The sequence below is a fragment of the Salmo trutta genome, unplaced genomic scaffold, assembly GCF_901001165.1.
Source record: "Salmo trutta unplaced genomic scaffold, fSalTru1.1, whole genome shotgun sequence".
Lineage (NCBI taxonomy): Eukaryota > Metazoa > Chordata > Actinopteri > Salmoniformes > Salmonidae > Salmo > Salmo trutta.
The window spans coordinates 19,034-34,140 of record NW_021822847.1 but is presented as its reverse complement, the minus strand read 5'-3'; the positions used below and the strand labels follow the sequence as shown (position 1 = coordinate 34,140).

Here is a 15,107-nt window from a genome sequence, read left to right as displayed (position 1 = left end):
GAAACACTTAAAATAAGGGATGTGTTTCATGAAGGTTTACCCTTGTGTGACGTTTCAATAACAAGTGTAAATATCTGTAGAAAAAGGTTACTTATCAATTTAGTTGCTTGCATTTAGCCCCCAAAAATGAAATGCTAATTATCTGCTAATGTGGCTATCACAAAGAACTACAAACGCCATGATGATCTGGACGCGACTGCCGAGGCAAAGGTAAGAACTAACTATGTTAGCTAAATTTAGACATGAATAAATTGGCAAAATGTCTTTAAATTGACAATTCAGAGAGTTCAGTAATATGTTTCACCTCAAAGAAAAGTGGCATGTTTAAATATGAGATGAGGGCAAGCAGTTCAACACAGGTAGGTCACATTCACCATTTTGGGCTGCATATTATGGTCTATTATGACATCACATCCACATAAGTGTGTGAGATTCTAGAAGTCTCATTATTTATGAACATATTATGATGTCAAAACTGATCAATAAATTCCAAATGTTCTGTTTGAACATTCTGGTGTCTGATCGCTGAAAATAGAACACTAGTATCCAAGACAATCAAGCAGATTCCTCCTGAGATATAGTTAACACAGTAGATCACCATAAAATATAGAAAGGGCTACTAGACTACAACTTAGTTGCAGAACGAGGTTAGAAGAAGGCCACTGTCAATCTCCTTGATGATGAGGAGATTCTTGCAGCCGCTAATGGAAGATAATTCTTTAACAGGGAACCTTGGAGCTGCCAGTAGCAACTCCGTTCAGCCTGCCCTGCCATCTCAACCCAAGGCCAATGAGAAGCTTCCAGCGCTCAAACAAAACAGTTTAAATACCTCCACAATACCAGTACTGGAGTTGACTGAAGAAAGAAAGGATGCTCTGCAGCGACTTGCCAGTTTGAAGGCTGTGGAAAAGAAACCACATCCTCCCTCCAGAATCCCAGTACTTCAGAAGAAGAGGTCCATCTGCAATTGGAAGAGTCAAGGACTGCATGTAGCTCCAACATCTCAGCAGTCAGGGAAGGCTACTGTTCTTCCCATCCGGAAGCCACTGCAACCCATCCGTACCAAGAGGGATCAAACATGCGTGGTGAAAGACATCTACCTCCATAGTGCCAAGCCATTGAAGGCAGTCCATGAAGCCAATATGGTCGCCAAGATGCCACTGCCTCCCATTAGAGCTAGTCACTGTGCCGAACAATTATGCCAAGAAGAAGCCATTCCAGCCAGTCAGACCAGAGGGCAGCCCTCGTCCTGCTTACAGAAGGCAGGTTGTGAAGAAACACGTTCAGATCAAGACTCAGACCCTAACTGTACAGGATCTACCGCCATGCCCCGATGAGATGGTATGGGACGTCTTTAACTCAGAGGCTGAGCAGGTGATGGCATATATGAAGGCCAAGCTGATCAGTGTCACTCAAGAATTGAAACTGATTAAAAGTGTTGCCAAGATGGATGCTCAGGCTTTGGAGGAGAAAAACGCGAAAGTGCGGTTGGGGAAAAAGGTGGAGAAGTTCATCCAGGAGATCTGCCTGATGAAGGTGGATTCTGACCTATGGGAGATGATAAGAGATAACGAAGAAGAGGAAGAAAGGATTAAAGAGGTGAGGAGAAATGGAGAAGAAAGCAGTGTGGCAAGTAAGCCAAAGGAGACAGCCACGAGATACACTGTTAGCAAGCCAAAGGAAGTCAAGAAGGGTTTGAACATGGAAGAGAAAAAGGAGGACAGACAGGTAAAGTAGCTTGACATTCCAAAGCAATGCTAACTGCTGATCTAGTGTAGTGTTGGTGATCACGTGCGTTTGTATCAGAGGAGGCTGATGGGAGGAGTTATAGGAGGATAGGATCGTTGTAATGGCTGGAATGAAATGAATTGATCGGAATCAAACGTGGTTTCCATGTGATTGATGTGTGTGATACCATTCCTTTTGTTCTATTCCAGCCATTACAATGAGCCCATTATAATGAGCTCCTCCCTCCAGCCTCATCTGGTTTGTACATATAGTATATCTTGTCTTTGTTGCCCAGCTGCCCATTATTTGGCCCATCTGATAACATCCATTCATTCAGGTGGTGTTGAAACGTCGATTTGGGATGAGTGCAGTCAACTCCAAGCTGAATCAGTGTGAGCACTGCGGCCGGTGCTTTGATCCTAGCCGCCTGGAGAAACACAGTGAGATCTATGCCAAGCTCTCCTCCAAGAGCTCTAGACGAGGGGTCTATGACTCCACCATGCACCGTCTCAAAGGCACTGTACTGGCTGGCTACGTGAAGCGATCCGTGATGTGATGCACCAAGGGACCTGAGTCTGTCACTCTTTCTTATTTTGTATTGAACAGACAGACATACAGTGACTGATAAACCACCTGCTGCCCAAATGAGGACTTCTACCTTGGAATCTGTGAGGGTTCCAATAAGAGGCAGTACTACTAGGAGGCAGTATTGTATCCAGAAACATCTAAACCAACAGTGTTCTGCAGTTCCTCAAATCTACAGAAAGACCTGTATAAAACACCTCAATAAAATCAAATCCAAACACTCATCTAAATCATTCTGTCAGATGTGTTACTAGTGCAGGAAAATAGAATAAATTAAATATTAAGAAACAAGGGAACGTATTTGTGAAATCTGAATATTAAAAGGAGTGATTTTGTTTCATGCGTTTTAAAAAAGAAAGATCAACTAATTAATTTAGTTGTATAACTTACCAAATTTACACAAATAACTGAAGTTGGTCAGCTTTTGACAGCTTTATCCTTGGACTGTCGACATAATCCATAGATGATTACAATTATAATTCTATGATATCTGCTAGACTAGTTGACTGACCTGTAGTGCAGGCAGAATCCCGTGTCTCCCTTCTCCACCTCCTCCTTGAACTGCTGCACACAGTCCAGGAAGGCCACCATGGCATGGTCAAACTTGTTGTCCCAGAAGAAGCGCAGGCCCCCTGTACAGTACAGTGGTAGCTCCTACACACGCAAGAAGAAAGAGAGAGTGGAATGTACCATATACAACATGGCCTATTCACTGGGGTTGGCTTCGGCCAGTCTAATGAGCATTGGAAAATAGTTCACTCTTTTTTTCACAGCTTATTAAAAAAGGTTTGTTTGTCTCCATATAGTAGCCAGTGGTAAGTGTGTTCATGTACTGGACCTGTTAGTTCGAGACCTCACTTGTTGGTAACAACCATCACACCTCCTCATCCATGCTTCACGATGGGAACCAAACATGCAGAGATCATCCGTTCACCTACTCCTCGTCTCACAAAGACACGGCGGTTGGAACCAAATCTCAAATTTGGACTCAACAGACCAAAGGATAGATTTCCACCGGTCTAATGTCCATTTCTCGTGTTTCTTGGCCCAAGCAAGTCTCTTTTTCTTATTGGTGTCCTTTAGCAGTGGTTTCTTTGCAGCAATTTGACTATGAAGGCCTGATTCACGCAGTCTCCTCTGAACAGTTGATGTTAAGACGCGTCTGCACTGCAAAAATTGAAATCTAAGTAAGATTAAATATCTTAAATACTGGCAATATATGCTTGTTTTTGGTCTGACAAGATATTTCTTCTTATCAGCCAGTTTGTATGTTGGAGCATTTCACTTGTTTCAAGCTTTTTTGTCCTTAATTATCTTAAGATAATATAACTTGTTACTGAGATTGTGTTATTGGTTCTGAGTAACGTAATGCTCAAAACTAAAAATACCAGAATTATAAAGCTGTTTCATCAACACTGACAAGTACAGAACTGCTTTGTCAAAGTCAGAATTTCTTATTTCAAGCATCTTATCCTTTTCATCTCTTCACATATTAAGAACAGATAATGACCAAATGGAATTCAGTTTTATTGTAAATCATACACACAGCACAGCAATCATGTAGACAAAATACAGTACAGAACAAAGACAGTACACTTTTCATATCTGGGGAACACACTGAGTCATTTGAAGTGTTGTACAATTCTATTACTTCCCCAAGATGGTATTTGACTTGTACATAAGTTTGGCTCTTGTTGCTAATTGTGTAATGAGAGGTAAAATCAACCAGCTTTTCAGCATCCACTAACTCAGTGGCCTGTGCAAAGTGTGGGACCTCAACTTGATAAGACATGATGTTTCTATCAAAGTGTATAGTTTGAAATGGTTGATATTCCAAAAAATAAAGCCTAGAATCAACAAGAAATATGTTTTTGACCAGTCCAAATTCTGCATATTACCATTCAGTACTTTGGCAAAGATCATGGACTTCTGATTTATGTATTTTATTTGTATTGATTACAAGCCATTTGAGTGATACAGCATGGTTTACTTCATTGAAACCTAGGAAGCCCCTCAATTTTCCACGTAAATATTGTAGATCTTTAACCTCTGATACAGGTCCCATCTCCCTTTCATTTGAAAAAACTGGGTGCATTGAACTGTCTACATTTTGGCAGCTTTCATATATTTGGTTCTGATTGATCAAAGACTTGCAAATATTTTTTTAAATTGAGCTTGGAAGCCCATTGTTTAAAGAAACAATGTTTAGACTCGAACCGCATACACATATGTCTAACCATTGGACCCAATGACTTTATCTGTGATGGCAAATGTATCATATAATGCTGTTTAGGTGTAACATTGCGGTCTGGAAAAAGCTCCTTCCAATACTTCAAATGATTTACAATGAGTAACTTCAACCTAGACACGGTCACAATGGAAAGAACAGGTGCAAATACTATCTGTACAATCTCTATTAGCTCAATTGTCAGTCGTATATATGCATTGACTTCCAAACTCTCCAAAACAAATGACAATAACCTTAGCAGGACAAGCATTTGCCCAGATGACTGTTTTAGTTTTCCATCACTTGACGTTAATGTACTAACAGAAATTGGGGATGGCCGATCGCTAACATCTAGAGGGGAATAAGAGAAACCAAGAATAGCAGAATTCACTGAGTCCAGATCAATCTGTCATGACACAACAAGATGATTCAAAATACATTGGGGCTATGCCCTCCATAATTACATGCATAATGTCTTGCGGAGTTTGTTGTATGATATCAAAGGCTGAGAATTCAACTAACTTGCTCCTTCTATTGATCCCATATGTTGTTCTCAGGCTGTTGCGAAGCAAGTCAGTCTGTGCCTTTTCTATTTCATCACACTGTCTGACATGCTTCTCCAATGTCCTTTCAGTATATGCATCCTCATTGAAGTGTGACTGCATGTCCTCAAAAGAACACTCAGTGTCTGCACTTACAGTAGGCAAAGCCCACACCCTCTGAACCCTGCTAGTTCATGTTGTGCCAGGGTGTCTCCAGAGAGAGAGACCATGGCACCATATATCGTTTTCTCGCCGTTAATAGTTAGCATTTTAACCCCACTGTACAATGAATGCATCCATGTCTTCCATGATTCTATTCAATATTACATCTACACCAGATTGACAGAGGTCTGCTGATCTAGCCATGGCAAGTAGCCTGATAGCAGCCAGTTTAGACCTGTATTTTGGATTTATATTTCCTAGGGTGTAGTACACCATTAACAACTTGTTTTTTGATGCAAAGGATCCTAGTGGATTACAGATCTCTATTTCATCCGTGTACAGAACAATCTGCAATGCATTTGGTTTCTCTGAAAATAAGGGATGTGATTTTAGAAGAGCACCATCAACAATGTCATGAAAAAAACTTGCCCTGCACATCTGGGGTCCCTTTTCAACCATAGACAGAATCCTTGGGTGTGATAAGAACTGCTCTAGACTTTTGACTAATGGTACATAATAAAATAATTTGTCTTTGATGAAAATGTCTTTTGATCCTCCACATTTCATCCTGCATATGGTTCAGGCAATTGGAATTTCCTCTGCGTCCAAACAGCTTCTTAATAACACTGTCCTGTCTAAATGTTGTTGCAACGCCAGCAAAAGGGTCAATGAAATTGTCAAATATATCCATTGCATCTTTTTCAAGTTGACCTGATGTGCTTCCTGAATGCTTCTTTAGCACTGCCTCCATCTGCTTCCTGAGGTTGTCCAATAGTGATGATTGATACTGCTGTACCCCAGCAACAATGTCATTCACACCTTTCTGAAAATGAGACAGTGAGAGAGGTGGGAATGTCATCAATCATGGAGGTTGGAACACACCATCATGTATACCTATGATATTCAGGTTTTCTTATGACATATTCATTAACATAAGGACATAAGGGATCAACAATAGTAAGGTAGACAACCTAGCACTGAGAATGAACTCAACCATCACTGAACCACTACAAAATTATCTGCATAATGTAACAAACCAAATGCTCTGCTTACCTGTGAGAGAAGATGCTTGGCTCTGGTATTTATCACAAAAGCAGTGGCATGTGTTGTCAGATTCTAAAAGAATGTTGACATTGAATGTAGTATCCTGAGGCTGGACATTACAAGTTCATGACAAGTATAATGTTTGTGACAGGAGAAGTGGTTGCGAAGACTGACTATGAATGCTATTAGTAAATCTAAGTACTTAAAAAAATATGGTACATTTCAGTAGATTGCCACCAACGGAGTAACTTACTTGTTGCACTGTAACAGCTCCATGTTGGTCAATGCCCCTTTGCCCATCATCTGAGTCAGATGGATGGAGTTGCTGATCAGTGATGCTGGAGTTAGCTAGAAGACTGTTGTCCTGTGTACCACACATCAAAGAAACAGATGATTATTTGAAATTGTATTTAGTGTCACCAATAGTGCTATTTAAGTGTTTTGTTCCTATTTATCATCGATTATTTTCACATCAACCCAGCTTTAGCCATAAGAGTCATTATGGCTACAATGATCGAATAGCCTAATGGACAGTATGATTTTGGTCCGTGTATCGTCTGTTCATTAAATTATTTTTTTAAATCCAGAGAACAAAAAAAATGCTAGCTAGCTACTTACTTGTTCCGGTGGTGCTTGGCTTTCCTCCGATGGCTGTTCATCTGGTCGGGTGCAATCAAGTAGGTGTTGAAGGTGGTTTCTCTTTACATGATGGAAGGAATTGTACACTATATTCCTCAGAGCATCCGTCAATACCACAGAGCAGCCAGAAATCAGGGCTGCCACTGTGAAATCTATTGATATGGCTCAATAACAGTTTTAATGAAAAAGTAATAAAAACGCAGCAGATAACGCACCGTCAAAGCATCTTGAACGTTACTAAACGCAAGTAAAACGTTCCCACTGCTTTCGATGAAAAGGGCGGAAAGAAGTGAAAATGATGTTCAGTATTTATAATAAAACCAAGTAATTTATTGGAGTAGAGAACAACACCACTGGGACTTTTAACTATACATGTATCACTCCGCTTTACAGGTGTTCTAATAACCGTTAATTACATTAACAATCGTTCTCTATCTTAAATTGTAACAAACTTCGCACCGCAAATATGAACATATTTCCACAAATAACATTTGAGTTAAATGATGAATGGTCGTCAGGAGAGGACGGTAACGTGTAGACCTACACAAAGTAGCAGTATCAAGCTAGTGTGGAGGAAAATGTATATGTGTTGCTTGGCAACAGTCCAGTTCCAGACCAGTTGGGGAACTATGTGTGTTGGCGGAGCCAAATAAACGATGAAATAAATAAACAAATCATAATCTGATGTCGCGTATTACTGTTAACTAAGAAATTGCGCTTGTAGAAGTGTTGTATAAAAGCAATATCACACTCGAGGTCGTGCTGTTATACTGAATATTATTAACTTTGGCCTGCGGCCTCGTACCTACGACCGAATCACAGCCGTGCTGATATTCAGCACTCCCTCTCGTGTGATATTGCTTAACTGACGTACGTTCATCACATTATCTAGCTAAATAAGAGAGGCCTAAAAAACTAAAAAGTCAAATACGGTCCAAATCTTTCATTCATCTAACAGCACCATGAATGAAGATGGAATGGATGACACATATCCAGGCATGGACCATATATCAACCGCAGTATTAAAAGGTAATGTTCATTTGTTTACACCCGTCTACCTTTCTCCTTAGCAAGCTAAAGTTAGCTAACGTTCATTTGAATTGGAAAGTTGGCAAACCAAGTTAGCATGCTAATTTTAACTAGGTAACGTTGCCTTTTTTGCAGTTAATAACTGCACGAACGGCCATTCGTTGAAAAAACTTGAACTTTGGTTAGATTGAGTGCTTTAGTGCCAGAAATAGTGTTAATGAGGTGTAAATGTGCCCTAATGACTGACACCGTCGATTATTTAGCTTCGCCGTCTTTGGCGCCCTTTCTATTGACAATAGAAAATCAATAGAAATGGCGCCGAAGACGGCGAAGCTAAATTATCGATGGTGTCAGTCATTGTCTACAATCTTAGCTAGGCAAGCAAAGATTAACTAAGGTTTTCAATATGGGAGACAATTTAGCGTTAACGTTAGTTTCATTAGCTTGCACTATCTTTTGGTTTAAAGTAATTGACTTAAACGTTCATGATATACTAGTAAACTCATTTTGTTAGCTAACATGAGCTATCTTGGTAAATCATTCCTGCATTAACTGGAAAGGGAAGACAGCATGCTAATGTCTCATAACCTATATCAACCTGACACTTTGCGTCTATAAACTATGATTTAGTTGCTAATTACTTAACTATTTTCCATGTGGTTTCATGTATTTTTTAGCTGCTAATATAAGCACAGACATGCTGCCCAGCCTCTAAGGAGGATTTACATGATCTCTTTCCCGGTCCAGAGCACTTCTTCAGAAGGAGAACCATTTGGAGATTTACTCATGGTGATAATGAGGTCATGTTAGATTTTGACATTTGGGAGACATTTAATCTAACCATGCAGACAGTGTTTCCTGTTATCAAAGTAGCATTTCCTGGCCATCATTACAATACATGTATCTACAGATCTACTTGTTTTGGTGTTTGCTGTTAGGTTGTTGTTACAGTGTGGTGTTCTTTGCCTTCATAATTACTATAGAATAAATGTATGTCTTATACAGGGTGAAGAATCAGACCTGTGTAGACCAGGCACCTCCTCTGGGACCTGGAGAGATCCCCACTATCTAGATGCAGCACCCCAGAGGTTGAACAGTTGGGTGGTAAGTACACAAATTGAAATAGTGGATAGTGTTTCCTTATAAATGCAACTTCTACTACTACTGTAAATGAGGGACTAGAAACCAAGTGACTATTTAGTCTTCAGTGTTTCCTGTGGAATGAGAGGTTTGTGGTGGTAGTACCAGCGGAATCACTGGTCTTAATTTCAGTCTACATTTTTAAATGTTAATTGGTGAGGTTTGTGATGTTTTCTGGCATCAGAAACTACTGAGAGGCCTACAGAACCAGGCGAGACATTATAAAACTCTACAGGAGACGTACAAAACCAAGGCCAGACCCAACCAGAAGGATGTTTCCAGCTCCTGGACCTTGAATTCCAAGCAAGACGGGCCTTCATCGACTCTGATGCTACTAAGGAGCAGGACAGGCCTACCAAGATACTTCAAGGGTATCCCTGCTTCAGAGAACTGGATCATGTAAGCAAATGTATTCATTTTAAGTAGGCCTATGCTTCTTTATCCTGGTTAACACCAGACCAAATCTCAAATGAGATGCGGTGTGGGAACTGAGCAGCGTGAGAAGCCATAGCAGAGACGGGGGTAAACTACTTCGGGCAAATGTAAAACAGTGAGCTCGCGAGAATTCGGTCTGGTTGTCTGTCATGTTATGGATGAACTCCGGCGGATCCTCGATCGAGGGAACTGCTTTATACCTGAACTGAAGACCTGCTGGGGGACCTTTTACAACAAGGCACAGTTTTATGTAGTGTTCAAAAAGGTAATGAAGCCACCGCTGCTGGACAAAGGTAATTACTGGCTCTGTTGACAATGGAGAATCCCATGAACGGATTCATTTTTGTTTAAATAACTGGCTGCAGTAAATCAAATGAAACTATTTTTGTTTTTAACAGTGAAGCACTCAATCGCTATGATGAAGGCTTTACCAGATATATTCCCATCACCTGTGGCTCCACCGAAGAAGTTAGGACATGCAAGTGAGGCTATGCTTCACATCCTTGAGGTAAGAAATGTGTGCATGTATTAGAATTTTCATTACTTAACCATAACATACAAAAAGTGTGAATTGTCTTTGTTGTCATTTTTGTTTTTCTCTTTGTGTTTGTGTCAGTCTGCAGAAGACCCCAACATCTTTCTTCAGGAGAGACTACTCTTCAGCCCTGTCGTGATTATCTGCGAAACCAACTGCGTACTGGCCATTGGAACCATGCCTGTGGTGACCTTCCCAAAAGAGGACATCTATGCCAGCGTGACGTATCTCATGGCGCGTTATTACGCCTTTCACCTCACATATCCCAAGTGCATAGCCACACTCCTCTCTGTGCTGCAGACAGAAGTCCTCTCGTACGCCATCCACGACCGGGACGTGACTTCTTCATATAAAAAGGTTATGGCCGAGTGGAAAAAGTTCATTACTGACTAGGGTTACACAATAATAATAAAAATCATTTCTGGTCCCAATAACAGAACTGTGTGTACTGGCCCATCCAAGAACCGATCCGATAACCTTTAAGAAGTTAAAAAAGAAAATTAATCTAATTTCTTTTCACTTTATTGAGGACTCAGTATATCCAGAGGCTGATATGGGCAGAACAAAAGATGCAAAAACAACAATGGCCATTGGTGGTCAAGGTGAAAATGTAAGACCAATGGGAAGATACCAAACATAACAGTGCTTTAAACCTTCTTATAATAAACAACAAACACCCTGCCTATTTATTAAGCAAGCCAATCTCATTTCTAGTAGTAGTACAAGTACATTTATCTTAGTGAGGATTAATTATTTTAAGCACAATATGCTATTTTTCTGTAAATTCCTTGGCATATTGTAACGATTGCAGTAGTGGGTGTGGAGTCAGGCGCAGGAAACAGGAGTAGTTGCTAACGGGCTTTTAATGAATTGCACCATAAAAGAAAAGTACACCCACGAAAACACAACTGGGTGTGATCCAACAAACACAATGATCCAATAACACGTACCACTGCATCAACAACAGTCGACAACAGAAAGTAAGCCCGCACACAGAACAGGTGGGGAAACGGGCTTAAATACTCAACTAAACACTAATCATATACAGGTGCAAACAATCAAGACAAAACCAACAGAAAAGGGAAAAAGGGATCGGTGGCAGCTAGTAGGCCGGTGACGACGACCGCCACCCGAACAGGGAGAGGAGTCACCCTCGGCAGGAGTCGTGACACATATTGCCTTATTTCAAGACGATTGCAATAGCATTGGATTCTAAATTTAAGCACATTTTCCTACATATTGAGAAGATAATTCTTAAATATTTTCTTTGTATCCAGACAAATGTACTTGTTTTTAGTGTAGCTGTACTGGTTTTAAGAAATATTTACTAAACATACAGCCTTATTTCAAGATGATGGCACTAGCATTTTCTAAATTTAAGCACATTTTCCTACATATTCAGAAGATTATTCTTAAATATTTTCTTTGTATCCAGACAAATTACTTGTTTTTAGTCGAAACGCACTAGGTTTAAGATATCTGTGCGTTCTTTGAGACTAGATATTTTTACTTGTTTAAAACATCTTGGCAAGTAAAATTTTCCAGTTCTGTTAGCAGATAATTTTGCTTATTGTCACGACTCCTGCCGAGGGTGACTCCTCTCTCTCCCTGTTCGGGTGGCGCTCGGCGGTCGTCGTCACCGGCCTACTAGCTGCCACCGATGCCTTTTTCCTTTTCTGTTGGTTTTGACTTTATTGGTATCACCTGTGTTCCATTAGTGATTAGTTGGGTACTTAAGCCCGTTTCCCCACCTGTTCTGTGTGCGGGCTTTATTCTTTCTTGCACTGTGTATTGTGTAAGTGGAATGTGTTTTTGGGTCATTGTATTTTCATTACACCCTGTTGTTATTTTGGGTGTATACTCTCTTTGATGGTGCATTTATTAAAGCACGATAGCAAACGCTCTTGTTTCCTGCGCCTGACTCCACACCCACTACATCAAGCGTTACACTTATTTAAGGTAATATTTCCTGCATTTTTATTTTTTGTTTTGTTTTTGAGAGCTGACTTTTTGCAGTGTATGTTGATTTGTTTAACCCTTTTGGGTTACTACATGATTCCAAATGTGTTATTTCACAGTTTTGATGTGTAGACTATTATTCTGCAATGTAGAAAATAGTTTAAAAATAGAAAAGCCCTTGAATGAGTAGTGTGTCCAAATGTTTATCTGGTTCTGTGTGTGTGTATCTACCTATCTATCTGTCTATTGGGGGATTGGAAATGATGCAGACAATTACATTGATGGAAGCCACAATCTATATGCGATATTAAAGCTGATCTACCCCCTAAAAAACAAATAAACATCTCACTTCGGTGCCTTTATCTCTCTCTCCGTCAGGCCTTCATCCGCCTTTACCTCGCCTACCACAAGGAGGAGCGCATCGACGTGCTGCAGCTGGCCCAAGACCCCTTCCTCATGCCCCCCTTCCGCAAGGCCCTGGCCACCGGTCCTGGGCCGTTGGCATCGGGCTCCACGCCCTCCACCTCCAGCGCATACACAGCAGTGCCTCGAACTGAGGCGCCCAACACCATCCCAGAGGGACCCTGTGGGGGCCACATTACTCAAACGCCCTCCCTTCTAGATAGGGGGATGGGGGAAGGAGGATGGAGGGGGTAAAAACAGACTAAAGGATGGAGGAGGAATATCTGACGTGCCCTCCCTATCCTCACCCCTCCTAAGACATGAAGGGGCAGTGCCAGTCTATGGCTTGTCTGTAAGACCCAATGGCTGTACATGTACACACCCCTGCCACAATGAAGAGAAAGACCTTGCTTGGCCTGTCCAGTGGGCTGCATCACAGGGTCATAGGAAAACGGACTGAAGTCACAGTATGTTGTGTGTATGCATACCTGTTTTCGGGAAAACGAAAGAGCTCAAATCAAATTGTATTTGTCACATATATGTGTTTAGCAGATGTTATTGCGGGTGTAGCGAAATGCTTGTAAGCTAGAAGCATTGCAGCCCTATCTGTCGGCACCATTTTCTTACGTATCCATTCCATTTGATATTTTGAGAGAAAGGCTTTTTTATAAATTATTGCTTGAGTTGTATCATAAGTTGAACTCTATATATTTCCCAATAATAGAATCAATTGCCCCCCTCCCTCTTTTTGAAGGGCACAAATGAAGGGGGAGTTTCTATTTTTGATGACCAAAGTTGAAGGCATGCCTGGCTGATACAACAATGTTACGTTTTACACACGTCTAACTGTCAAGTGAAAGAAAGAAATAATTTTCACTAGGATCATCACTTTTAACTGATTTGATCAGATTTAAATATTTTCTTGGATATTGGACTGGGAGTTTACTTTGTTATTTGGATGGTTGTCCATCTTTTTTTCATGAGGCTTTCCCCCAAAATGGAGAGGGAGAGACTTAATAGAAATGCATATAAACCATTTAACCGACTTTTGGTATAACTTTGTGGTTCGTTAGCAAGGAGTTACGTCAAAGATAATTCTCATTCATTGCAAATTGTGCAGTGTAACATTCTAAATTCCAACATGACTTAAATAATAGCAAAGTTATTTAGTATATTGTTAAACATGATTTCACGCTTGAGCATAGGTGTGTTGTTTACCAGAGAAAAGCAGAATAGCCTAACTGGTAATACTCAAATATACACAGCCATACAGAGCTAGCTACATGCTACGTACAAGGCTAGCAACACAATGACTGCCTGAAGAGCCAATCTAAAAGTGCCTTCAGAAAGTATTCACACCACTTGACTTTTTCCACATTTTGTTGTATGGATTAAATTGAGTTTCACTGGCCTACACACAATCCCCCATAATGTGAAAGTGGAATTATGTTTATAGAGATTTTTACAAATTAATGAATTGAAAGTATTGTGTAAATACGTATTCAATCCCTTTGTTATGGCAAGCATGATGTTCAGGAGTAAAAATGTGCTTAACAAGTCACAAATTGCATGGACTCATCTGATAAGTGTTTAACAGGATTTTTGAATTACGACCTCATCTCTGTACCCGGCCCATACAGATAATTGTAAGGTCCCTCAGATGAGCAGTGAATTTCAAACACAGATTCAACCACAAACACCAGGGAGGTTTTCCCAAGCCTCGCAAAGCAGTGCACCTATTGGTAGGTGGGTAACAAAACAAACATACGTTGAATATCCCTTTGAGCATGGTGAAGTTGATAATTACACTTTGGATGGTGTATCAATATACCCAGTCAGTACCAAGACATTGGTGTCCTTCCTAACTCAGTTGCCGGAGAGGAAGGAAAACGCTCAAGGATTTCACCATGAGGTCAATGGTCACTACTATTGATATTTTTGAAACTTTTACTTTTACTTCACTACATTCCTAAAGAAAATAATGTACTTTTTACGCCATACATTTTCCCTGACAGCCAAAAGTACTACTTACATTTTGTCAGGAAAATGGTCCAATTCACGCACTTATCAAGAGAACATCCCTGGTCATCCCTACAGCCTCTGATCTAGCGGACTCACTAAACACAAATGCTTTGTTTGTAAATTAATGTCAGAGTGTTGTAGTGTGCTCCTGGCTATCCGTAAATAAAACAATAAAATATAAATTGTGCTGGCTGGTTTGCATAATAAGGAATTTGAAATTATTAATACTTTTACTTTTGAAACTTAAGTATATTTTAAACCAAATACTTTTAGACTTTTGCTCATGTAGTATTTTACTGGGTGACTTTCAGTTTTACTTGAGTCATTTTCTATTAAGGTATCTTTACTTTTACTCAAGTATGACGTTTCAGTACTTTTCCCACACTGCTCTCCAGCAACTAAGTTAGGAATGACGCCTGTATTTTGTAGTGACGGTGTATTGATACACCATCTAAAGTGTCATTAATAACTTCACCATGCTCAAAGGAATATTCAATGTCTGCTTTTCCTATTTTTACCCATCTAACAATAGGTGCCCTTCTTTGCGAGGCATTGGAACCCTCCCTGGTCTTTGTGCTTGAATTTGTGCTTGAAATTCACTGCTCGACTGAGGGACCTTACAGATTCATTAATTATCTGAATTAATGAATAAAATGAA

The 15,107-nt window shown here is 40.2% G+C and overlaps 3 protein-coding genes across 7 annotated transcripts; 2 read left to right on the top strand and 1 right to left on the bottom strand.

The window, feature by feature from the left end:
* The first annotated feature begins 221 nt into the window (after positions 1-221).
* Positions 222-3,237, top strand: LOC115185527 (zinc finger C2HC domain-containing protein 1C-like). The gene is made up of 2 exons (XM_029745779.1): positions 222-1,728; positions 2,066-3,237. Exons 1-2 carry the CDS (start codon positions 1,132-1,134, stop codon positions 2,282-2,284), a joined length of 816 nt encoding a protein of 271 aa, XP_029601639.1. The 5' UTR covers positions 222-1,131; the 3' UTR covers positions 2,285-3,237.
* Positions 3,238-3,816: 579 nt separating this feature from the next.
* LOC115185526 (uncharacterized) lies at positions 3,817-9,495 on the bottom strand. Its single transcript, XM_029745778.1, has 5 exons — positions 9,357-9,495; positions 6,907-7,079; positions 6,542-6,652; positions 6,298-6,360; positions 3,817-6,067 (listed from the first exon to the last, which is right to left on the bottom strand). The coding sequence occupies exons 1-5, from the start codon at positions 9,493-9,495 to the stop codon at positions 5,696-5,698; spliced, it is 858 nt and encodes a 285-aa protein (XP_029601638.1). The 3' UTR covers positions 3,817-5,695.
* LOC115185525 (uncharacterized) lies at positions 6,650-12,949 on the top strand. Of its 5 annotated transcripts, none has more exons than XM_029745774.1 (7): positions 6,650-6,965; positions 8,634-8,756; positions 8,962-9,060; positions 9,281-9,824; positions 9,930-10,039; positions 10,148-10,423; positions 12,404-12,949. In XM_029745774.1, exons 4-7 carry the CDS (start codon positions 9,686-9,688, stop codon positions 12,680-12,682), a joined length of 804 nt encoding a protein of 267 aa, XP_029601634.1. In that variant the 5' UTR covers positions 6,650-6,965; positions 8,634-8,756; positions 8,962-9,060; positions 9,281-9,685; the 3' UTR covers positions 12,683-12,949. The 5 variants fall into 5 exon arrangements, with proteins under 5 accessions (XP_029601634.1, XP_029601635.1, XP_029601637.1 ...); XM_029745775.1 differs by lacking the exon at positions 6,650-6,965 and adding an exon at positions 7,071-7,956 and having other exon boundaries at positions 8,634-8,745; XM_029745777.1 differs by lacking the exon at positions 6,650-6,965 and adding an exon at positions 7,071-7,956 and having other exon boundaries at positions 9,281-9,495.
* Positions 12,950-15,107: the final 2,158 nt, after the last annotated feature.

What these genes read in the sequence shown, in the direction of transcription:
- LOC115185527 (XM_029745779.1), top strand. Translation starts at nt 1,132, where the DNA reads ATGAAGCCAATATGGTCGCCAAGATGCCACTGCCTCCCATTAGAGCTA. An exon ending in AGAAAAAGGAGGACAGACAG is followed by an intron (nt 1,729 to 2,065) that starts GTAAAGTAGCTT and finishes CCATTCATTCAG; the next exon opens with GTGGTGTTGAAACGTCGATT.
- LOC115185525 (XM_029745774.1), top strand. Translation starts at nt 9,686, where the DNA reads ATGGATGAACTCCGGCGGATCCTCGATCGAGGGAACTGCTTTATACCT. An exon ending in GCCACCGCTGCTGGACAAAG is followed by an intron (nt 9,825 to 9,929) that starts GTAATTACTGGC and finishes TGTTTTTAACAG; the next exon opens with TGAAGCACTCAATCGCTATG. An exon ending in CTATGCTTCACATCCTTGAG is followed by an intron (nt 10,040 to 10,147) that starts GTAAGAAATGTG and finishes TGTTTGTGTCAG; the next exon opens with TCTGCAGAAGACCCCAACAT.
- LOC115185526 (XM_029745778.1), bottom strand. Translation starts at nt 9,495, where the DNA reads ATGATCCAGTTCTCTGAAGCAGGGATACCCTTGAAGTATCTTGGTAGG. An exon ending in GGAAACATCCTTCTGGTTGG is followed by an intron (nt 7,080 to 9,356) that starts GTCTGGCCTTGG and finishes CCATATCAATAG; the next exon opens with ATTTCACAGTGGCAGCCCTG. An exon ending in GAGCTGTTACAGTGCAACAA is followed by an intron (nt 6,361 to 6,541) that starts GTAAGTTACTCC and finishes ACATTCTTTTAG; the next exon opens with AATCTGACAACACATGCCAC.